Source organism: Borostomias antarcticus, assembly GCF_949987555.1.
Source record: "Borostomias antarcticus genome assembly, chromosome: 8".
Classification (NCBI taxonomy): domain Eukaryota; kingdom Metazoa; phylum Chordata; class Actinopteri; order Stomiiformes; family Stomiidae; genus Borostomias; species Borostomias antarcticus.
In genome coordinates, this window is record NC_140241.1 from 31,333,606 (window position 1) to 31,358,859 (window position 25,254).

The window sequence follows — 25,254 nt, forward strand, 5'->3', positions numbered from 1 at the left end:
AACTCTGATCCCTTTTCGCCTGGCATTGGGAGAAAACACCAAAAGCAACCATGGAAGCCATCAAGAAGAAAATGCAGATGTTGAAACTGGATAAGGAGAATGCTATCGATCGGGCAGAACAAGCCGAGGGGGACAAAAAGGGGGCAGAGGACAAATGCAAACAGGTATGGGAGTTATGGACAGTGTGGTTGATCTTCAAACAGGTATGGGAGTTATGGACAGTGTGGTTAATCTTCAGATTGATTGCAGGGAAATAGAGCAAACATGTCTGAAAACTATTATATAAAAAGATTAAAGGAGAGGAGAGGCCCGATATGTGATTTCACTGAATAATACATGTTGGAAGGGACTATGGGGTATGACAGACATCGTCAGAGTGACATAGATTGATTAAATATGACATATTACACCAAGTGGCTCAGCTCAGCAACCCTGCCATTTAAAGGTTATTATGGGCTGTGGCAGATTGCCTGAGTTAAAGCACACTAATGAGGAATCTAATGAAGCCCAGTGTGAATGAGTGACATTCCATTTCCAACCTCATCTGTGACTGTACATCTACAGTTTAAGGAGTGGACAGTTACACAGATGTAATCAATCATACATCATTAAACATAAGCGTCTTTCTGTCCATTATTTTAGTAGGATTTGCTCTCAGAGCAGAGACAATTTAGTATTCTCATGATTATACAATACAGGGCTATGAGGGAGAGAAATGTGATTTGGGCGTATACATGCTTAGCCACCATCCCTAAAATGGACAGCAGGTTTCTGGAGACTCTGCCAAATCATGCCTTGTGGTTTTGGCACACCTTTGATGATACAAAACCCACATATAGTCACACTATCAAAACCCACATATAGTCACACTATCAAACAAGCAAACAAGATGGGATCACAGCAAACTTGTTTTCTAATATGTCATCTTTTATGTATTCAACTCCATCTCTTAACCAGACCCAATGCCTTGTGCCCTCCGTTGTCTCCCTACTTCACTGATTCCCAGGATGTACATTCACTTTTCTGATTCCCATGATGTACGTTCACTCTTCTGAGATGGGTTAGGGTTAGGGTTAGCAGGTCGCTCTAGCAGCTTTATCTTCATCCTATGGTTCCCCAGGGACATTGCTCGCCCACTATCATTTCCCATGGGGAAGAGGGAAGCCCTAAACGGGCCTTTTCTCAAGACTTTGGTGAAAGAATCGTTAGGCCACTCAACCATATCCTTATCCTGGTCTATGAATGTTATTATCAAAGCTTTGTCACGTCTCACATGCTTCTATCGAGGGTGATGATGGTGACGAACCGGATTCTTCCTAAATCCATATACAGTATATCTTCGTCTTTGGTCACTTCATTATTGTATTGTATCTACTGTATGAGCATCTGACCAGTGACCAAAAGGTTGTTGGTTCCAGACTGGGCAACGTCACATGACAATCATTGCCTACCGTTATGCCCTTGATCCCGGCCCTAGCTCAAAACATTGTAACGTTAAGTCACTTTGGTTATAAGCGTCTGCTAAATGACCAAGCTGTAATTGTAAATTATATTATGTTCCTCACAAATTAGCTGTTTTCCATGGCAGAAATTATTACTAGATCTTGGCCTTCGATCCAACCTGTCCTTGAGGAGCATAACCCATTATGTTATGTGAGTCCCCTTCTCTCCATCTGGTCCCCAAGTTAGGAAAGCCAGCAGAGGAATGGGAATCAGAAACCCCCTCAGCCCCTGGCGCTCGCAACACCATGGAGAACATTAGCTTCCAGGGTGGGAATTGGGGAATTATGGTATGGCTTACAGTAAATGTTTCTGGAGTTGAAGACCTGGTATCTTCCGTCAAGTATTTTCCATCCCACCTCGCTCCTGTGTTTAATTGACGTGGTCAGCTTGCGACATATGTGGTTATGAATATCACCGTCGCCCCAGCCTGTCTTTGTTCCCAGAAGAACACACCTTGTTGCTATTCCTACTACAGCACCACCATTTCTCTTAGCCGCAGCCTTGACGCTGGCAGGTCTATTTCAGTCTTCTATTTAAAGATCCACACCTTCTTTGAATTGTTGTCCCACAAAGAATAAAAGGGGGTCAAGGCTGGGTCCATGGTCAGAGATGTCACCCCCTAAAATCCCATCGAACCGGCAAGTGCCAGGTTTGGGATGAGAGGGGCTAGGGGACTAGGTTTGGGATGAGAGGGGCTAGGGGACTAGGTTTGGGATGAGAGGGGCTAGGGGACTAGGTCTGGGATGAGAGGGGCTAGGGGACTAGGTTTGGGATGAGAGGGGCTAGGGGACTAGGTCTGGGATGAGAGGGGCTAGGGGACTAGGTTTGGGATGAGAGGGGCTAGGGGACTAGGTTTGGGATGAGAGGGGCTAGGGGACTAGGTCTGGGATGAGAGGGGCTAGGGGACTAGGTTTGGGATGAGAGGGGCTAGGGGACTAGGTTTGGGATGAGAGGGGCTAGGGGACTAGGTCTGGGATGAGAGGGGCTAGGGGACTAGGTTTGGGATGAGAGGGGCTAGGGGACTAGGTCTGGGATGAGAGGGGCTAGGGGACTAGGTCTGGGATGAGAGGGGCTAGGGGACTAGGTTTGGGATGAGAGGGGCTAGGGGACTAGGTTTGGGATGAGAGGGGCTAGGGGACTAGGTTTGGGATGAGAGGGGCTAGGGGACTAGGTTTGGGATGAGAGGGGCTAGGGGACTAGGTTTGGGATGAGAGGGGCTAGGGGACTAGGTTTGGGATGAGAGGGGCTAGGGGACTAGGTTTGGGATGAGAGGGGCTAGGGGACTAGGTTTGGGATGAGAGGGGCTAGGGGACTAGGTTTGGGATGAGAGGGACTAGGGGACTAGGTTTGGGATGAGAGGGGCTAGGTTAGGGGACTGGTTAAGGTGCAGTGCTGCGCATAGCTGGAGCCCAAACGCTCAATAGAACCCATCAGATGTAATATAAGAATGACAGTCGTCATTGGGCACATAGTGTTCGCGTAGTGTCACTGTCATTCACAAAGGGCCCTGAGATTATCTCTAACAATGTTCTCAATGAACTGAATCATTTGTCTGGCTTATTGAAAAATGAAAAACCTGTTACATTAGCTTTACACACTTTGATACTATAAGATTGACTCAGTAACCACAAATAGGAAACATAAGTATAAATGGCCAAGGCCAAAGCTTCTCCTCCTCCTTTTGCACTCCCAAGACCATATACAGTAGCAGTAGCCACTAGCGTCACCAAGTACAATAAATAGGTGGTTACTTTTATGAGAGTGTGCGCTGTGCCTGTGGGCCTTGGCTGCCAGGTTTGTAGACAATGCAGCGGGTTTATTTGATGCCAGCTGAGAGGGGAGAGGGACCATCACCAGCTGCAGCCCACAGTCACTCTGTGAACCTGAGAGGGACTATGGCAGCTTTCCCTTTATAAGTCTGTCCTCATGCTTTCCCCCCCGACCGGCCCGGTCCCTCCGCCGCCGCACGGCTGCCCCCGCTAACCCTAACCCCCGCTAGGAGATTTAGAGCAGGGTTTCAAACCTGGGACTCGTGGACCGGAGGACAGGGTTAGGGTTAGGGTTAGTGGACCCACATAGCTATGTGGAGTGATGTATCAATGTTTTTTTTCAATTGATACATCACTGTGATAAAGCTGTACTATACAACCAAACTTTATATCACCAATCATTGTAATATAGACCGGTATTGAATTGATACCAGAAATAACGTTTTAGTGAGCTGGGTTTCAGGCTTGGTTGAAATAAACTGTGATTTTGATATAAGAATTCCATAGTACTACTGGACTGTAACTTGTAATGCGGTAAGATATCAAAGAGACAAGTGTTGAATAAATTCCAAACATTATCTTGTGTGTTCTGTGTATTTGCCCCCTTTGTGTGTGTCTCCTAGCTTGAAGAGGAACTGCTGGGCCTGCAGAAGAAGTTGAAGGGAGTGGAGGATGAGTTGGATAAATACTCAGAGTCCCTGAAGGATGCCCAGGAGAAGCTAGAGCAGGCGGAGAAGAAAGCCACAGACGTGAGTGACACGCAGCGACCCCAGAGGTCACCACAGTGACATCACACAGTAGCAACACACACAAACACAAACACATACAGTACACACACATGCACAGGCACACACACACACACACACACACATACACACACACACACACACACACACACACACACACACACACAAACCCCACTTATCACATGGAATTTATCAATGGTGTAAATATGAATGAAAAGGTGCTCTTGAGCATATTTGAATGCAATAACTCGTAAAAAAAAGGACATTTTTACTCATCTTGCATGTTAAACACTAAACAGTACACCAGCTCCAAAAGTTATTTCTATACATCTTAGCATACACAGTAATGCATATCTGACATCAACTGCTATGATTTGGTCTCTTTTCAACAAGGATACCAAGATCCTCTGGCAATATATTCTCACCATTTCACCACTGCTGTCATTAAGAGCCCACAAGTAAAGTTATACTGTGTGAAAATGTGCACAGCTATATCTGTAGGGTCATAAATTACCAGGATGCCAGGCTTTCATCTGCTCTGTCACCCCCGTGTGGTATAAAAAAGAACTGCACAATATGTCCCTGTCAGTCAGAACCCCTCCACTGTTCCCTAACTCTGCTAGGATGAGTGAGAGAGGTTGACCCTACTCTGGCCTAGAGTCAGCTTTGCATCTTCCATATAAGTTATTATAGTCTGGTTATGGGATTGCTAAAGTTAGGATTTGGGGAAGGGATCAGCTTGCCTTTTCCAAATCATAACTACAGTATATCTAACCATTATTAATACTAAACACACCAGAGATCAGCATATGGTTCCCTCACCTACCTCTCAATCAGCATATGGTTCCCTCACCTACCTCTCAATCAGCATATGGTTCCCTCACCTACCTCTCAATCAGCATATGGTTCCCTCACCTACCTCTCAATCAGCATATGGTTCCCTCACCTACCTCTCACTCAGCATATGGTTCCCTCACCTACCTCTCAATCAGCATATGGTTCCCTCACCTACCTCTCACTCAGCATATGGTTCCCTCACCTACCCCTCACCTACCTCTCAATCAGCATATGGTTCCCTCACCTACCCCTCACCTACCTCTCACTCAGCATATGGTTCCCTCACCTACCTCTCAATCAGCATATGGTTCCCTCACCTACCTCTCACTCAGCATATGGTTCCCTCACCTACCTCTCAATCAGCATATGGTTCCCTCACCTACCTCTCAATCAGCATATGGTTCCCTCACCTACTTCTCAATCAGCATATGGTTCCCTCACCTACCCCTCACCTACCTCTCAATCAGCATATGGTTCCCTCACCTACCTCTCAATCAGCATATGGTTCCCTCACCTACCTCTCAATCAGTTCCGGGGGAAATCACACTAACCCTAACCCACCATGCTGTCAACAGCTGCGTCCAAACCCGACCTGTATCAGATTCTGTAAACACTTTACAACACTTGTCAACAACTCGTAGTTTGAGTTTGGGTTTCTTTGATTGCTCTGTACTGAGCTCAACACTTTACTGAACTCTACCAAACGCCGTTGTCATGCATCAACATGATGTCAGAGCAGCTCACACAGATATGAATAATTATTACATCTCTTTTATAAGTGAGGCACCTGGCCGCATAGAAGAGCAGCATACACAGTTTCAGACATAAGATACAAAATCAACACACCACATAATATAGGCTACATCAACACAACACATAATATAGGCTACATCAACGGATAAAACAGTATAAAAAGCATAAAAGAACAGGCTTCCTAATTATTGGTGTAAAAACTAAAAATGTTTACATTAGTAAAAAGGTATAGAACTTTCATCAATGATCATCCTCTGTATGGTCTCCAAGCACAAGGGTCTTCTACCCTCAGAAACATTCTGATGTAAACAGAACTCTGATCTGGGTTTTAAAGTAATCAATTGGTATAAAAGGAAAGGAAAGTTTGAGGTCCTTTCACAAGATTTTTCAGGATGATGGGGCAGCATAGCTAAAAAAAACTTTTTCCAAACTCTTTGGAACATTGTATGTCATTTTATGATCGTAACCTGTAATTTCCATGATTTGGTAGGGTGAGTAACATGCCTACAGTAGATTGGTAGCTGACCAGCCTGAACAGAAAGGGTCATCTCTAAATACACCACAGGAAAACTTTAAAGCTGACATATGTACGATTTTTGTAAGATTTAAAATATTTAAATATTTCTTTGTTGCTAAGACAAATTGAGAGGGGTAATTGAGCTCCTCTGTGAAAACCATGTCTTTGTAGAATGCTGTTTGGTTCTGCTACAACAATTTAAATAATTATTATAATTTGATGTCGGGTCGACACCAGAGCATTTAGAAAAAAAAGCATGGAGGTGTGGCCACACCTGGTTGAAAACATGCTGAGATCCAATCAGCAACACAAGGCTTTCTTCTTTGACCTTATGGGTACCCAAAAACACAAATTGTGACATTGAAGCTGACTGAATTTAACTTGTTGACAGAATGTTCCCTTGTGTCTAGTTCCAAGCTTGCTCGTAAGAGGGTCCTAGAGCATATGAAGTTACATACTACAGCTTTACGCAAACATTTGTGACCTATTATTCCATAGCTGCAGATTTACACTCTAAATAAACATTTGTATCTCATATAGCTCATATATATCACCATATCATGCTGTTCTTTGCACTGTCTTTGGACAGGATTATGAGATATCAAACTGTCTAATGAATGGTCCAGAATGAATGGTCAGATAAACACACCTAACTATATTAAAACAGTATAGACTGTTGGATGAAAGTCATACCATGTTATGTAACTTTGTCCAAAAAGTTTGGTTTTTTTTTTTAAGTAAAAAAAACAAAACACATATCACCCACTTGCATACACACACACCAGGAAAGGGCCCACAGTATAACATTCTATAACTAAGGAGGATATAAACACAGAAAAGTCAATGACTTGTTCCCGCATGGTCGTCTTAGGTTATCAGTATCTAATCCCCTTTCACCATTTCCATATACGGCCTGGCAGCATGATCACATGGTCTCGAACTCTCTGAAAACACTCATTTCCTTTCTTTCCTGCTTACTTTCCACCCCTCCCTCCCAACCACCCCCTCTCCCTAGTCAGCCCCCCCCCCCCCACCACTGTCATGATGTCAGCAAGTTAGAATGAGACACCTTGCCAGAATGAGTTAGTTACTTTTTATACAGACTTATTTATCAGAAACTGACAAATGGGACTGATGGCTTTCAGTTTGATTGAAATATAGATAACATGAATTGTAATTGTCAGAGGATATAGATGCAATGCATTTTACAAGGACAACCTACTGTAGATAAACACATACCGTATCTAGTACATATTTATACATATTCATTAAGGCAATGTTTTATAAATAAAAAAATAAAATACTGTACATGACAGTAAAACCTTCAGATGTGTGTAATGAGTAAAGAATCATAAGATGATTCAACTGTGAGTCTCTCCTCTGTTAACTGGATAGGAAGAGCACCTCTGTGCATAGTATTATCATCCTACCAAATAAGGAAAAGAATTGAAAGAATGCAGTCATTTGTTTAAGGTGAGGTGAAGTCATGCTTTCCAGTTCATGCAGTTTTACAATTAGTCTGTCCCTTCAGACAGTGCTGAGAGAAAGCTCGCTCTGTGAGGCATCGTTAAAACAGGAACTTTACTTTCAACGTTAACAACGCTTTAATGTCTCTTTGAAGTGCATGGAGAGATTATCCAATACTGTAACCCTAACCCTAACCCTAACCCACTAACCCTAACCCTAACCCTAACCCTAACCCTAACCGCCATCATTCACAAGCATCTAATTAGTTCACCACTAAGCAGCTGCAGTAGTATTAAAACTCAGTTCATGGTGGAAAAATAACAATTATATAATAACCTATACATATTTTCAAACCCTGGGCCACAACAAAATCCCCAAAAGCCTTCTTATCTACAAAAATGGGGAGGCTTTTGATATTCATACAGTTAATAGCTTTACGGAAATATGGAAGTGCAAATGTAGACCTTAGCACAGCCACTGGAAGCCAGCATGTAGTATCATCATAAAGTATTTTGAGATAAAATAGCATATTCTGTTTTAGATTTTTCTTTATTGTTTATTTCAGTGGTAGGCCTACTGTTAGCCAGTTCAAAATTTGGTTTATCTGATACTAATACTAATAGAGGAGATCTAGGGATATATGAGAAACTAGAGTGGAATGGAGCCAATACTTCACCATCCATAGAAGTCCACCCTTCTGTCTTGCCAGTTGTTATACACATTATATGGGTTAGAAAAATTCACATTCTGAAGGTGATGACATACCAATATGTGCCAATATGTGGTTATGGTTTTGATATGGTTAAAGGTATGATTTACCTTTACTGTAGCCTATCCTAAAGAGAGGCCTATCAAAATGAGCATATGTGTGCATGAGTGTACAAAATATAGAAAAATGCCCCTGTCGAGCACATAATTAGAAAGGCCATTCATCCATGAATACCACTCAATTATTAACCTAAGTAGCCTACACCTAGCTGGGCTGAATAGTCGAGTACGGGTCTGTCTTTTAATTTGAATAATGTTATTTTTTTCTAGACCACTATTGCTTTAAAACACGACCGGCCCATGACCTATGACATCATTTGTGAAAAGATAAGGGAGGAGGCGGAGAAAAGAGGAATGTAGGCTATACTAGTTACTAGTTGTAACTTTTTTTTGTGTTGCCTCCCCTGAATTCCAACGACGCATCCGCTGTGGCAAAGAGTAGAATGCGAGCACGTTACACGTGAAAAGCAGATTACCCAAATCTTCGCGTCTTGCATAAGGATTCAAACAGCATGGGCGACATTGCTTCTTGCAGTTATTGTTAAATTGTATCGACCGGTCTCTACTAAAGGCGTGACTCAACAGTCTGAAGAGGGGCCGCTACAACGTCGCGTTCGTTGCTGTTTCGTCTGTCTTCGCTGCAAATAGAACTGCTGTATAAAAACATTGACCATGTCTAGTATAACCTCAATCGAAGCCGTGAAAAGGAAAATTCAGACATTACAACAACAAGCGGATGATGCGGAGGACCGCGCCGAAATGCTTCAAAGAGAGGTGGATGTGGAGAGACAGGCCAGAGAGAGGGTAAGAGACGACTGGACTGGTTAAAACCCATTAGACCCACCGGTCGAACAGGCATTTTGTTCACGTTGGCAAGAGCAATTTGTCCTCGGAGTGGAATACGCTTTCCCTCTTAGCCTACTAAATAATTGCAGTTATAACTACTATTCGAGGACAACAGTATTTGCTGGTGCACGTAGCCTATGTGTTTGAAAAGCTGTAGGGTCCAAGGCATGTTAGAGCAGATTAAGGCGTGTATTGAAATATTGGCTACACGACATAAATTGTGTCAATAAACGGCTACTAATGGTAGTTATTCATTGTTTGGACAGAGTGATGGGTGTTGGCCAAGAGCGCATTCAGCCAAGTGTCTGCTGTTCACTTTGAAAGGGTCATGTTTCATTTTAAACTATAGGACGGCCCTATTATATGCAGTTGGTATGTGGTGGTGTTAAAATAATTCAGTAATTTCTTTGATTTGTAAATTATGCTGATTTATTCTAGTAGTAGGATACAGTATTACTGCAGTATATCATGATGGCCAGTGGCACATTGAGGATACAGAGGACCAAAGCAGCTGATAGACCTCTCCTCACCTTTTCTGTCAAACTTACAAGTGTTTTAAGATTTTGCAGAGCACGCAGCACATAAAATGTGGTTTTAAGATGTACATCAGTTCTTTCAACACATTTTATATGATAAGCAGCCATTTCTAAGTTTAAACATGAAAGACAGGTTCATTCAACCTCCTCCGTATAATAAGATATAAACCTGGTCTGCACACCACGATCAGGAGCGGTTGTTAAATGGGATCTCTCCCCGTTCCATCACCAGTGGAAGATTCTCTCTCTCTCTTCCTCGTCTCATCCTCCCTCCTCTTTGGTAGAACACAAGGTTAATCATTTCCTGGCTGTACTCTCAGCTGAGGGGAAATGGCCTTGAGTCAGAGCGTTCAACCAGCCCAGAGTCTCACTCCCATTAACAGAAGAACTGGACCTCAACCCCCCCCCCCCCCCCCCCGGCTGCCGGCCATGGGAACATGACCACACTAGTCTGAATGGCTTTGAAGTCCACATAACACATGAAGGGGCCAAGTTTCCCCACATAGGAGGTTCACTGGCCATCAAGCCACAATATGACTCTGGGAAAGATTAGACACTACAAATAAATCTGCCCAACAACAGTGATAAGCTTAGTGTGCTGGTTATGTCATGTTGCCAAACAATCTCCATGGAGCCCTCAGTGGTTCTCTGAAGTGGTAATCTCTTAACTTGCACCAGATCCAGATGAAGTGAGGTATTAACTGGGGTAAATAAAAGACTGGAATGTTTGAAATGTTGCGGACGGCATTCCACAGCTTTCCGGTATAGGCTTTGGTGGAATGGGACCTGGAATTTCTCTGGGAGAGAGAGAGAGAGAGAGAGAGAGAGGATAATTAGCTGTCTTCTTCTGAGAAGAGAGGAGAGTGGGGAACACTAGCTCTTTTGTTTCAGCCAGCAGCTCTGTCTCTCTCTCTCAGTGGGAAGCGGGTCTGTCCATCCAGTCATCTCAGTCATCACCAACTACTCATAGACTGGCTTTATCAGTCTCCCCCTAATTCAGCAAGTCTGGGGAAGATTACTGTGTGGCTCATTTTTATTACAGGCCTCCAATTTAATTTAAAGTGGCGAAAAATCTTTGCTGTAAATTATGTTTGTAAGACTAAAGTGAAACATCTGCACTAGTATCCAAATGTGTTTCTCAGGAAGGTCAATGCTGTTTACTAGCCCCTGGTTGGACCATCTCACGATGCCAGACTGGAGATCTGCACCACTGAAAGTCTGGAGACGCCTCCATTGAATATTGCCGCTAGAACAGCGCCGAATACTGACTACCAATTAGACTAGAGCCACTGACACTACCAGCACTGACACTACCAACACTGACACTACCAACACTGACACTACCAACACTGACACTACCAACACTACCAACACTGACACTACCAACACTGACACTACCAACACTGACACTACCAACACTGACACCACCAACACTGACACTACCAGCACTGACACTACCAACACTGCCACTACCAACACTGACACTACCAACACTACCAACACTGACACTACCAACACTGACACTACCAACACTACCAACACTGACACTACCAACACTGACACTACCAACACTACCAACACTGACACTACCAACACTACCAACACTACCAGCACTGACACTACCAACACTGACACTACCAGCACTGACACTACCAACACTACCAGCACTGACACTACCAACACTGACACTACCAACACTGACACTACCAACACTACCAGCACTGACACTACCAACACTGACACTACCAACACTGACACTACCAACACTGACACTACCAACACTGACACTACCAACACTACCAACACTGACACTACCAACACTGACACTACCAACACTGACACTATCAACACTGACACTACCAACACTGACACTACCAACACTACCAACACTGACACTACCAACACTGACACTACCAACACTGACACTACCAACACTGACACTACCAACACTGACACTACCAATTAGACTAGAGCCACTGCCTTGTACATCTCCAATAGGGTGAAGGGCCTCCCTACCGGAAATGATGTCCTCCAAACAAACTGGAGTTGAGAACCAAAACAAAACATTCACTGCCCAATTAGAAAGCAACGTCAATGCAATGCAGGTTTCTCTCTCTCTCAAATTGTTTCCACCCACTTTTAGCGATGAAACTTGGACACGTCTTTTGTCTCTAGTTGAGCACAGTGTTTAGAGACTGACTTGTGAGTCTACCTTCCCTTGCGATGTAAAGAGGTCCATTCCTCCCCCCTCCACCTCAATGCCGGGATTGTCTGTGTTTCTAATTAACTGTGGTGTGGTGTGGTAGGCTATCTGTACCCCTGTGGGTAAAATCTGTGGAAAATCAACTGAGCCACGATCTCTCTGTTTTAGGGTTCCTTTTAGAGGCACGTATGCTGTGTGAACAATGGATGGTTCTAAAGAGAGCTACATTATACAGCATCTAAGATGCATTTCAGTGGCCAAACTCCTGGGACACCTGCAAGAAATTTACAGCAAGGCTGAACAGTGAGGCCCTTTGAAGTGTGGCTGTCTGAAAATGGCTGCTTGTATTTCCAAAAGTTCCAAAAAGCATTTACGTAATGAGTGTTCTGTTAACTTACTTAATATGGAGCAAAATGGGGACAATTGGGCAACTCTGATTCTATTTAGGGCTGAGCAAACTTGACGGTCCAGCTTTATCTCTAAACCAAATAATACATTCTCCAAATAATCTCACTATCCATGGTAATTTCCATGCCCTATTTAATATTTAAATAATTAGAGAAGTCACACTCTGAGAAATGTGTTAAGCATACTAAACTCTAAACATAGGTCTTTGTCCTAGGCAGTATATATTACACACATACACACACACTTAAACACACACACACACACACACACACTGAACATTACCATTCAACAACACATACCTTCTGCTATGCACAGCACATTAAAGACTTGAGGTGTTGTGCAATAGTTTTTCTCCGGGGTTTTGACTGGTTCTCCTCTCCTCCCCACACAGGCAGAGGCTGAGGTGGCTTAGGGTTAGGGTTAGGGTTAGTTAATAGTTTTTCTCTCCTCCCCACACAGGCAGAGGCTGAGGTGGCTTCCCTGAACAGGCGTATCCAGCTGGTGGAGGAGGAGCTGGACCGGGCCCAGGAGAGGCTGGCCACGGCGCTGCAGAAGCTGGAGGAGGCAGAGAAGGCGGCTGACGAGAGCGAGAGGTGGGCCTCCATCCATACAGTATAGTCCACCTGTCGCAGTAGTGGTAGCTAGCTGCCTTCTATTCATTCTTAGTGTGTTTTCACATACTGTATGGTTCTCTTTAAAATAACCAGAAGTGGACTGAAAAGTGGACCAACAGAAAGATAACTTGGTTCTCATTACATTCACACTGGCCCTTCTCTTGAAAGAGGACTCATCTCTCTGATCTCTTTCTGGTCCACTTCAGCTCTGATGAGGTCTCAGTCCACTTTCCATTCACACTATTGTTCTTTTCTGTAACCTACCCTCCACCTGGCATGATCATCTGACATGAGTAGCAAAGACTACACCTCAACCACTCACTCACTCACTCACTCACTCACTCACTCACTCACTCACTCACTCACTCAACTTTATTCATAGAGCGCTTTAAAAACAACCATGGCTGCAACAAAGTGCTGTACATGAGTAATCATAAATACAATACAAACAGTAACAAAACAATAACAACAAATAAACAAACAACAGGATAGAAAGGCTTAGAAGCATAACATTAATAAGAATCCCGAGGTGGTCCGAGTTCGGTTCGGTTATTCAGAGAGCATTCACATGAGCAAAGATGAAAAGGAACTGCTTGAGTTCACTAAAAACAGCTGAAACTGACCAAGTGTGAAAACCTCTTTTGTCTCCTTTGCAATTTTGCTTCCGTCACCCAAGTTCTTCCAGACGTTTGGTTTTAGGAAGAAAGGAAGGAGTATTTAGATAACTCACCACGTGTTCTTATTTTCTATAGCCATTACATATCGCACAGTGCCATAGCAGACAGCCATGGTCAGAAATGTTTCTAAACACAACACACACATTGGCTATTACCCATAAACCAACCACTGATGAGGCTGTCTATCCTCCTCCTTTTTTCCTCTAGAGGCATGAAGGTCATAGAGAACAGGGCAACAAAAGACGAGGAGAAGATGGAGATCCAGGAGATGCAGCTGAAGGAAGCCAAACACATCGCTGAGGAGGCCGACCGCAAATATGAGGAGGTGGGTCTTTCTCTGCTCTGGTGTTGGACTACAGTAACTAGAGCTCCACAGCTTTAGAACTGGGTAAGGGGGGCTGTTGGAAGACACACACACAAATTTGAAAACCCTTTCATTATGGCCCAGTCTGGCGCACATTCAATAGACCAGCTTCCCAGACACAGATTAAGCCTACTCTAGGACCTTTCAATGAATAACCTCCATTGCCATGTTTGTTAGTCTAACACTGGTCCAGCACACCAACCATATGGAGTATTTAAAGGTTTTATATCAACATGTGTCACTTCCCATTTCTCTGAATAAAATGGAAGCCATCTAAGTGCAATATGATTTCCTACAACAATTTCTTCAGATATGTTCACTTGTACTAATCACCACAGTCTCACCAGCTGGGTTTCTTTTGAAGATGTCTTCCTGACGACACAGTTCTGTCTGCGGACTCCAGGTTAGCCTACTACATATGGTGTAGGAGATCAAAGCAGCCCTCTCCGTAGCTAACTTCACATTCCTGACTCTCCAGACCTATTAGACTCCCCCCTGCCTCTACAGCCCCCTAGTCTTCAACAGACAACATACCGAAGGGATTTCTGCTATTCATACTCTGCTCTTTCACCAGGCAGACCGTGATGTTTCTATAAGACATCTTGGCTCATTTCTCCCTCTTTGTATGTAATGTTTAAACACATATCTGCAGTTTGACACCGCAGTTTAGCAGCGCTGAAATAAAAGTATCTCAAGCTATCTTGCTCAGCTTAGCTACAGCTCATGTGTAAATACCATGCAATCATAGTCTAACCCCCACCACCCCCCCTATCCCAAGGTGACTGCCTGTCTGCCTACAGCTCCACACGCTCCTGCTGTAGAACAGTGTGTTTACTGGCGGCGTGGGGCTTAGATGGGCCTAGTGATTCACACGAGTCCCTCGGCACAGCCCACAGGATTAGCCCAGCAACAGATGAAGGAGTTGGCTGTAATGTACTTGCAGAGACCCAGACCGGTCACTGCCGGCCTCTCTCTCTCTCTCACTGGCTCAGAACAGTCAGCCAGCAGACTACACTTCCCCTTTAAGGGCAACTGAGGCACTCTGGGAGATGGAAGACGGAGTCTTGACAACAGCACATAGAACCACATTGAACATACTATTGTTGTATTGTGTGCTTGTATTTGTCAGTAAAAAGGGAATTCTTTCCTATTGTGTGTGTGTGTGTGTGCGTGTGTGTGCGTGTGTGTGCGTGTGTGTGAGTGTGTGTGCGTGTGTGTGCGTGTGCGCGCGCGTGCGCTCGTGTGCGTGTCTGTGTGTGTGTGTGTGTGTGTCTGTGTGTGTCTGTGTGTGTGTGTGTGTCTGTGTGTGTGTGTGTGTGCAGGTGGCCCGTAAGCTGGTCATCCTTGAGGGTGATCTGGAGCGATCTGAGGAGCGGGCTGAGGTGGCTGAGGCGTAAGTTCAGTCCCTCATCCAGTATACACACACACACACACACACACACACACACACACACACTCAACAACCTTTTATCATTCAAACTTGGCTTAATATTTAAATGTCAATTAGATTCTGACTGCCCATGGACTTTAACAGTCGCCTTGAGTTTTTTTTACCCATCTCATATGTAGTTGTCCATGCTAATTTTTAATGAAGAAAGAAGTCAATTATGTAAATGCAAATCTGAAAGTGTTCTTTTCATTGTTTAAAGATTCTTGCATGGACCTACCATCCTGTTAATAAGACCATGCATGACTGTTTGATAACTGACATGAGTCAAGGAGGAGCAGGTCCATGACGCTCCCAAAAAGTTCAACATTGTATTTGTGACATGCACCATCATACTAATACGCAGTTAAATGTTCAAGCCCCTGTATTCCTACGTGGTCCTGTACACATGATACCCCAGTCAGTGGTGGTGGTGAAGGGGGATGGAGGTATCTCTCTGTACGTCTCCCACCTGCTGCTCCTAGTGGTCTCAGTTCCCTCCCCCCACCTCCTGCTGGTAGAGCCCAAGTGTGAAATACAAGAACGTGGGATACACCGGATACACTAACCACAGTTGGGCACCTGGATGTGTGTGTGTGTGTGTGTGTGTGTGTCTGTCTGTGCGTGTGTGTGCGCGTGTGTGTTCTCTCCCTTGTATTTGATGTAATGCATGCCTGTGAACACACCACCACCCCTCCACCTGGGACTTGCCTTGTTTGTGGCCCCATTCGTCCCCTCTCCCTGCACCCCTCCTGGTTGTGGACTAACCCAGTCGAGTCAGAGAGCTGGAGGAGGAGCTTAGACTAATGGACCAGAATATGAAGTCCATGATGTCCGGAGAGGAAGAGGTACTGCTTCCCCGCCCCCTCCCTGGGAGCTCCAGGGCCCAATTCCAAACCTTGGCCTGCTACCTATCCTCCTCCCCTCCTTCACTGTTTCTTTCACTCCTCCCTCCAGCTTCTCGGCCCTGTTAGGCTCTATCAGGACTCCCTGATGGCTGACATTGCTATGGTAGACCAGGACCATCTCCTACTTGGTGGACCAGGACTATGTCCTACTTGGTAGACCAGGATTATATCCTACTTGGTAGACCAGGATTATATCCTACTTGGTAGACCAGGGCTATGTCCTACATCGTAGACCAGGGCTATGTCCTGCTTGGTAGAACAGGACCATGTCGTACTTGCAATGGTGGCCCTCACTATTTCATGTTGGAGTTAAAGTATATATGCTTTTCTATAGTGATTGATTCATATATAAATCATTGGAACATACCTAATGCAGTGTTGCCCATCAAGGATCCTGTTTTAGGGTTATCTGACTTGAACCCTCCAGGTAAGTTGCTTGTTCCTTGCACTCTCCTCTCCTGCAAGCACACTCCCTTCCCTCTAACGGGGTCAGGGTTGGAGTATCCTGCCCTTCTCTGCTCTCTCCTCCCTCTCAACGCGCTCTCTCTGCCTTTCCTCTCCCTCTTTTTGCCCACTGTGTCTTTCATCGTTGCGCAGTAAATCTGGTGATCTTGAGGAAGAGTTGAAAAATGTCACCAACAACCTGAAGTCTCTGGAGGCCCAGGCTGAGAAGGTAGGAGGGAAGCTGGAAAGATAAGACCTCTGATCAGAGACAGTAAAGGCGCACACACACACACACACACACACACACATTCTGTCCCCCAATCACTCTCTCCCTCATACAGTACACACACACACACACGCACACACACACACAGTCCATACTGTTCACATGTACCAGAAATCATCCATACTGTATGCATCTACATTCTGAATATGCATACACTGACGGTCTTTGATGGCCTAGTCCAGTTAGCGTGGATACATGGTAACTGAAGAATAATGTAGACTAGAGAGAAGTCAGCTTTAATTAAGGCCCTGCTTCCCCCACCATTACTATTTCCTGACTGAAGAGAGCAGCTTTATTCTCAAACTGCTTGGAGTAGACCAAGGTTCTACCAAGGTTCTACCCAGGTTCCACCCAGGGTGAGGTTTCACATACAGCATATGTTGAGTCTTTTCATCAAGACAAGAAGTCGGTAGGTTCTGAAACTGGATATGTGGTAAACAAATACATGGTTACACTTAAAAAGACTGCCTCACAGCGTTGAGAACGGTACACTCGCCTAAGACAATATTAGACAGTACAGGAGCTTCCTTTGCATTAGTTGCTTATTACTTGCTAATCTTTTCACCTCAGACAACCTCTAACATGTCATGTTCCAATGCCGATCTCTCTCCTTTACTTTTTACAAGAACTCAACTGCTACTCAGTATTGTATATGGGTTTTATTATACAGTACTTGACACAAATTGATAGTTATGAGCCTATGTTGTATGAAGTTATAGCATTACAGTATATACATTTTGTTTAAATAGGATAGTGTAAATGAGGTAAACATGCATGTTAAATTGATTACAATACTGTGATTTTATTTATTTATTTATTTATTTCCTTGCAAGACAAGTGTTGGCCCACATATGATAATTGTCCTCTCGGTTGTTTCATTTCCAGTACTCACAAAAGGAGGACAAATACGAAGAGGAAATCAAAGTTCTTACTGACAAACTCAAAGAGGTTAGTTATCGTACCTGTGGTTATTAAAGGTTTTCCATTTGCCTTTGTTGACCAGAATCAAACACTCCATTTTACAGAATATCTGTAAGTCTTAAATGTTCTGTTCAAATGTTGTTTCTCACACTCTGTGACATAAAGCATGACATAACGTAGATAAACTACAACAACTTGTTGCTGGTCCAGATCCATTAGAAACAGCTTGTGCCTGTCTGTTTTCCCAGGCCGAGACTCGTGCTGAGTTTGCTGAGAGGTCTGTGGCCAAGCTTGAGAAGACCATTGATGATTTGGAAGGTGCGTTCTCAACCCTCTCATTCACCATCAGTCACTCCTCTAGAATCTGGACTTCCCCTGGTTCTGACGCCACTAACTGCACCCCTGTGTGTCCTATGCTGAAAGCATGAACGACTTATGACTAACAGATTTATCATCCTAGTTCACTTTCTTATGACTAACAGATTTATCATCCTAGTTCACTTTCCAAGTAAATTCTACAGTAATGACATTTCAGTCAAGAAACTACATATTCAGTTTAACCATTAATGACTTGACGTAGGTGGCTCTGCTCAAGGCGGCATGGCCAAATGTAAGCATAAAGGATAGCCTGAATACCAACCGCCAAACCAACCAGAGCCTCGTAGTAGTCAGTCAACCAATCATCAGTCAACGTTTTGATACCCTATGAGCCTTACTATTATCCTTGCTTTCAAGTGGTGTCTGACTGGAGGAAAGTATGAATGTACTGTTGTACATTGTAGAATATAAACCTGTAGATCTGTAATGCTTACCTGCCCCAGTGGGACCACACATCTAATTGGTTATTACACTTGGATACATTAGACTTGCGTATGTAGCCAGTCCATGACTGATTTCATGCATCACTTTAGTCTGTTAATGTATCTATGGATGTCATAAGTCATACTAGCAGATACTGTAATTCCAGCCAAGACTTCAGTAATATGTATCCACCTGTGTAAAATATGCCTATGCAAGGGATAGTTCAACATTTTGACTGATTGACTTTCCACTTGACTAGTCTGGTATTGACTCTTGGCCACTGTCCAGTTTTTGGCAGAATAGGAATAGGTTGTCTTACTGTGCATGAGAGCAAGTTGTGTTATCTGGTGGTTTGCACTTCAAGTTCAAGTGGAACATGGCTGTCGAGGTGGCATGACCTGATAACCTTGAGAGGATTTGCACAGGAGTCTGTAAGGACTTAAGAGTTAAAAGATTAAAATAACTGCACCTGTTGTGATAACTGAGTTTAATTCTGCATTGAAGATACAGAAGTTGATATACTAACTAAATTTCATTTTGATAAGACTGGAATTAAATTTAGTTGTGTGTTGGAACAATTTAGTAAACCTTTGAATGGTGGGTTGGTTCTGCTAACTTGTAGGAAGGTCTTGAGCCATTTTGCCTTTCATCATAATCATTTCAATTTTATTTTGCATTCCTTCGGTCTCCTTACTTTTTTTCTTCTGCTTTTTCCACTCATCGCCTTGTTCTGTTTCCATCTTGTTCTTCCATGTCCTCTGTCTGTCCGTCTGTTCTCTCCCTTGTCTGTCCTCCTTGCCTCCTCCAGATGAGGTGTACGCTCAGAAGCTGAAGGGCAAGGCTCTCAGTGAGGAGCTTGACCTGGCCCTCAACGACATGACTACACTCTAGATGCTCCCTCACTCCTCACTCCTCACTCCTCCTCCTCCTCCTCTTCTTCACTCCTCTCTCAGATGCTCTCCACCTCCATGTGGCCCTCCTGGGGTTCAAGCATCCTTCTCTCCGTTCTGTCTTTATTTTTTTTCCATTCCTCATCTTTTCAGGCAGAACTGTGATCTATCCATCTATCGCAAAACACCCTTGGTGAACAAATGTAGAATTTAAAAGATCAGGTGGCTTTAAGCTAATGCTAAGTTTACAAGATTTGCTGATCTGAGACCCCAAGGGATACAACTGTGCGCCCCCCACAGAGATTCCCTCCAGAGCGTCCTGTCCCCTGTTCTCTTGGTTCCTCTCTGTTGTTGTGTCCCAGGTATTGGCACTGTTCAGTGATGGTTGTGCAGTTTCAAAGTGACACTTCTGAGATTAGCTAGCGAGCTCCCTGTGGTTCCACTGTCACCATGGTGATACATCCAGAGGTCTCTCTTCTCCATGTATGTATTGATGTCTCTCCCATGTCTTTCCTTTCTCCCCCTCTGTAATAAATGTCCCAAACCCTTCTCTTGGTACCTTCGGGTTTGTTTGTTTTTTACGTCCTTTTGTCATCTATTTTCTGTTCTCTTCTCCACACGTTGCTTCTCTCGTGTCCAGGTCTGGTTCAGGACATCCATTGCGCAACCATGCTTATGTTCATTGCAGGAAGTAGGCCTAACAGTACTCTATGGATGTTATTGAACCACACATGATCACAACGATTATCAGCCTTTTCAAGGTCGGCATTTAATTTAAGCCTTAAAGTCCAGCTGAAACAGACATTTGAGATGATCTAACTTCCGTTGTTTGATGTATTTCTGACTCAACGAGGCTTTAGGGGCAGGAAATAACGTTTAGAGGAATTTGATTGGAATGTTGACAGGTGGGCAGGTTATAACTTTAGACAGATTTGATAGACAGATAGCATTGATTGACGGGTGGATGTTGTGAGATCATTGGTTGACTTTACTCTTGCATTGCTGACATAAGCACTCAGGAGATTTTGTTTTACAGGAAGAAAAAAAATATTTGGAATCCAAGAGTTTATAGTCAACCAGTGTTGATTGTGCCAATTATGTCTTTGTAATGATATTGGGTACATCCATAAGTGGAGCTGTCATTGAATAAAACTTTATTTTTATTTGTATAGCACCTTTCATACAAAGAAATGCAGCTCAAAGTGCTTTACAACAGAGAATGTACATGCACAGAGTGATCACATAAATAGAAATGGACATAAAATGAATAAAAAGCAGGAAAAATAAGATGGAAGATAAAACACAATAAATCACAATTTCAACCATCTAACAACTCCAGTAATCTTTGTAGAGTATTGAAAGGGGTTTCTCTGTGTCCATACTAGTACTACTGTATGTAGTCATATCCATCAAACCCCTGAATATTTGACTATCTATTGTCTCCCGTAGTTGTTTCATGTCATGCTATGAATTCCTTCATTCAAAGACGTTCAAGTGAATGGTATTATCCAATACAGTAGATGTGAAGTACGTTTCTGGAGGAAAAAAGTTCGCTTTTGTCTCCCGTCTTCCTTGAATGGTATTATCCAATGCAATAGATGTGAAGTACCTCTTCTCCTGTCTTCCTTTGACCTTTGTGACCTTCTCTCCTTCTTTCCCTCTCTCCCTTTCCCTGTATCCTCACGCTGGCTTTATGACTCTGCTGGCGCCACAGATCGCTATCACCAGGAGGTGGAGAAAAACCGAGTTCTCAGTAATGAACTGAGGGTTGTTCTGAACGAGCTGAACAGCTGTTGAGGCTGAAGCTTTTGCACATGGGCTTCCACTCTTCCTCTATTCCAATTTTCTATGAGCGTGCACTTGTTATTTCTGGGTAAACGTGGAACCAATTCTTACAGTATAGTTCTCTGGGTGAGACTGATATTAAGTAGAAGTATGTCCACATCAGGGCTGGATGGGTGTCTCAGTTCCTTTTAATTAATGCAAAAATATTTTGAGAATTTGAGAAAATCAGGTTGATTAATCAATTTCATTTTTTAAATTAGGGTTTGGTTTCATTTGCCCCCAACCTTAGCATTTGTGTGTTGCCTATTTTAATACGGAGGACTGAAATCATTTTTTAAGATTTAATTGTAAGATTTAATTATTTACTTATGCTAAATATTTGGTTCCAAGTTTGTCAGAATCGATACTGAAGATATCACCAAGGTGAGAACTTAGTTATTGCATGAATACCACGGTAACACTTGACTGGGGCTAATCTACACTTTGGACTATAGACATAGGCCTACCACATGGTATAGGCAGGATTTTGAAGCTTTTCCGCTTAATCACAGTTTTTGAAACATTTTCGCTGGTATTTGTATAGTTACCATACAAAGTAGATCTGCTGTACAATTCAAAATTGTAAGCATGGAATTCTGCTGACTTTGTCAAGCCTTTAGATTGATATGGTTGATGTGTTGAATGTTGTATTTTTATTTCACAAATGCAAAAATAATATAATACACAATCGTTGCTCAGACTGTTACATGCATGCAAAATCTGTATGTGACTTGATAACCTTTGCGAACGTTTAAAACCCTGTATTATGCTTTTTTACATTAGGCTGAAATAGTTATTCTTATCTACACCCATTTGTTTACATCAGATTAAGTCTCTGGGTGTTTTCTGTATACTAGACTGCATTGCATTGTGGCCTCTAGCAAATCTTTATTTAGCTTTTAAGTACATTTATTTAATTATTAATCAGCATATTACATAGAGTCTGGTGTATTGACAGATTTTACGCTCATTGCACTGAATAACTCACCACCTCCACCTGGTCCATTGAGTAGGATGTCAGCCAGTAACATCTGCTGTCCTCTGGAAGCACTCCATTGTGCACCATGACATCCAGTACCTCACGAGTCTGTAGACACAGGGAGCACTGTACTGTACTGTACATTTGACCCGTGTGGAGCCACAACACTATGGCATCTCACCAGCAAGTCAGTACTCAATGAAGTCTGGGACGAGAATGGCTGCTCAGTTGTTTTGATTTTGAATCAATTGGTTGGCCTAGAACGCTTATTAATTCCTTGCCTTGACATTTTGCTGCAATATTATTAAGACTTACTGATCTTTACAACAGCCTAGATTTGCTTGCCTTTTCAGCTTTTGCTTTCTATGAACCACTGTTTTAAATGACCTAAAAGGACTGTACTCTACAATAACACACTTGATATAGTAATGCAGACTATTTATATGTGGATTGCGCTGTATCTCACATTGCATTGTTCATTGTCAACTGGAGCTAGGGCTTTGTTGGTGCTCACCTGTGCTAGGGCTTTGTTGGTGCTCACCTGTGCTTCTGTTTCCCCCCCATCACCAGAGAAACTGGCTCAAGCTAAGGAAGAGAACCTTGACATGCACCAAACTCTGGACCAAACCCTTCTGGAGCTCAACAATCTATAAAGCTCTGTCTGGCCTGACCAACAACCGTCATGAACAAAGAGAGAGGGAGAACAAAAAGCTTTACAGTATAATGGGGACATTCGCTATGTGATACACATTCGACCAATCCTAGGGCTTGGCTATAAGAGGTCTTGATAGCAGATCTTTAGTAGTAGTTATGTAATATGAGGGTCTGGTGCACATGCAAGACATACTGTAACAAACTCAACTAGTTGCAAAGTTAATAGTTCTTAAGGTGAAGTGTCAACTAGTTGCAATGTTAATAGTTCTTAAGGTGAAGTGTATCAGCAGACTTAAATATTAATTTAACAAAACATTGTTCATTATGGAGTTTGTTGTTTGTATCTTGCATGTGACTCAGTCTTTTGTTGTAGTCCATTTGCTAAATAGTTTCCCACTCTCTGCTGACTTCAGATGCCTATGCTTAGAAATGTATTAGCTGCCCACAAATGTCAAATGTCAGTTTTACCTAAAGTGTCAGGCTATTATGCAAATACAAATTTACTACAGTGAAAAAGAATGCTTTAACTGTGCCACTCTTCACATTATTAAATGATAGGATCACTGTACTACTGTACTAGTATATTATAGAACTGATCCTTACAAAGAGGGGGGGACTAGTATTTACCTAAACACTTCTTAGTTATTTCAGTATGATATATGGACTTTTGAGATGATTAGTGTTTAGAAATGACCTATCAAGTTATCAAAACTACCACTACCAAATGGACACTTATATAATTGCAACCAATAGTCTTATACAAACATTGTCTTATTCATAGTTGTCTTAGTGTATGCATTGAAAGAGTTATAGAGACGTTTTTTTATTATATATATTTTAGGGTTTATTTTTGAATCTCTTGCCTTTTTCCTTGACAACAATTTTGAGAAGACCCATGACAATCTGTCCTCATTTTTGAATTCCCCCCACTAATACAACTATGACATTTTAATGCAAATGTCACTATTTCTGTGGGAAGTGCTAATTGCTCTGAGCATTAATTGGGGAAACACTTTCTGCAGCTATGAAAGTAGTTTTTTTAGTACCCATTTTTCATATCCTATGCAATCGACTGTGTAAGCTTTGTTTTTGACAAATAAAAGATTGGAGGCAAGATGGATTTCCTTTCATGTGTCCAGTTCAGAGTCTTGTTTGTACTGTACTGGAAATGTTTGCTAATGTCCAGCATGTTTCACATCTTGTTGGGTCATATACTACAAAAATGGATGATGGATGATTTGTACCTTAAGGCAGAGCCACATCTCCTCCTCAATACAGAACTTTTCTGTGGGTGGTTGTAGAACAGGATGTATCCAAAAGTCTTGCACACCTTTGTACACATTTATCCCATCTGAGCTCATAGGTTTCAGCAAGTGTACTGTCCTACATTTTGGACAAACCACATATTGAAAGAAATTGCTTCCATAACATTAATGGTAGCGGTCAGTGGCTAAAGCAGTTACACTGATTGACTGAATGATTCTTGTAACGTTAGCTATTTTGCTGCAATTGGTTCAACTTCTGTTTCTGGACAAAAGTCATTACCTGCTGTATGCACTTCCCTTTAGGTGGTGAAGTAAGTAGACGGTAATCTCTGAGAATGTCCCGCGTGGGAGTCCAATGCTCTGACCACTACTCTACTTGTGGAATTTAGGTAAGGGGTAAAAAGGTTGAAGTGAAAGGATGAACATGTGGAGGTTTGGGGGATAGTCACATAAAGTCATCCCCACCGGGTCTTGAACTCCAACACTTATTCTAGCCCCAACCAACACTAGGCTGTTAGCCAGCACACCTAGTATAGCGTTTGTCCGGTTATCACTCCCTCCCTCGAATGTTGACCTCAATTTCTCTGTTGGCACCACAAGAGGCCATAGTCCCAGCACACCAAAATAAAGAAGGACACCAAAATCAACCCATTGATCTCCACTGCACAAGTAGAGTAGCGGGGAAAGCAATGGACTCCCATGCGTGAGATCGGGGTTCAAAGCCCTGGTGGGGATGATTTTATGGGTCCTTCATCGTTCATACGTTCATACGTTCACTCAAACCTTCATCGTTCATCCTTTTTTTGGGATTTTGATAATTCAACAATCTGGTCAATGAGTTTGTGAAT

At 42.9% G+C, this 25,254-nt stretch overlaps 1 protein-coding gene across 5 annotated transcripts; it reads left to right on the top strand.

Annotated features, from left to right (window-relative positions):
- Positions 1 to 50: 50 nt before the first annotated feature.
- Positions 51 to 24,249, top strand: tpm2 (tropomyosin 2 (beta); the record flags this gene model as incomplete). Of its 5 annotated transcripts, none has more annotated exons than XM_084442174.1 (9): positions 51 to 164; positions 3,896 to 4,021; positions 12,813 to 12,946; positions 13,852 to 13,969; positions 15,331 to 15,401; positions 16,207 to 16,282; positions 17,958 to 18,020; positions 18,242 to 18,311; positions 23,058 to 24,249. In XM_084442174.1, 9 exons carry the CDS (start codon positions 51 to 53, stop codon positions 23,138 to 23,140), a joined length of 855 nt encoding a protein of 284 aa, XP_084298300.1. In that variant the 3' UTR covers positions 23,141 to 24,249. The 5 variants fall into 5 exon arrangements, with proteins under 5 accessions (XP_084298300.1, XP_084298302.1, XP_084298301.1 ...); XM_084442176.1 differs by lacking the exon at positions 16,207 to 16,282 and adding an exon at positions 16,940 to 17,015; XM_084442175.1 differs by lacking the exon at positions 23,058 to 24,249 and adding an exon at positions 19,603 to 22,060.
- Between the last annotated feature and the right edge of the window lie 1,005 nt (positions 24,250 to 25,254).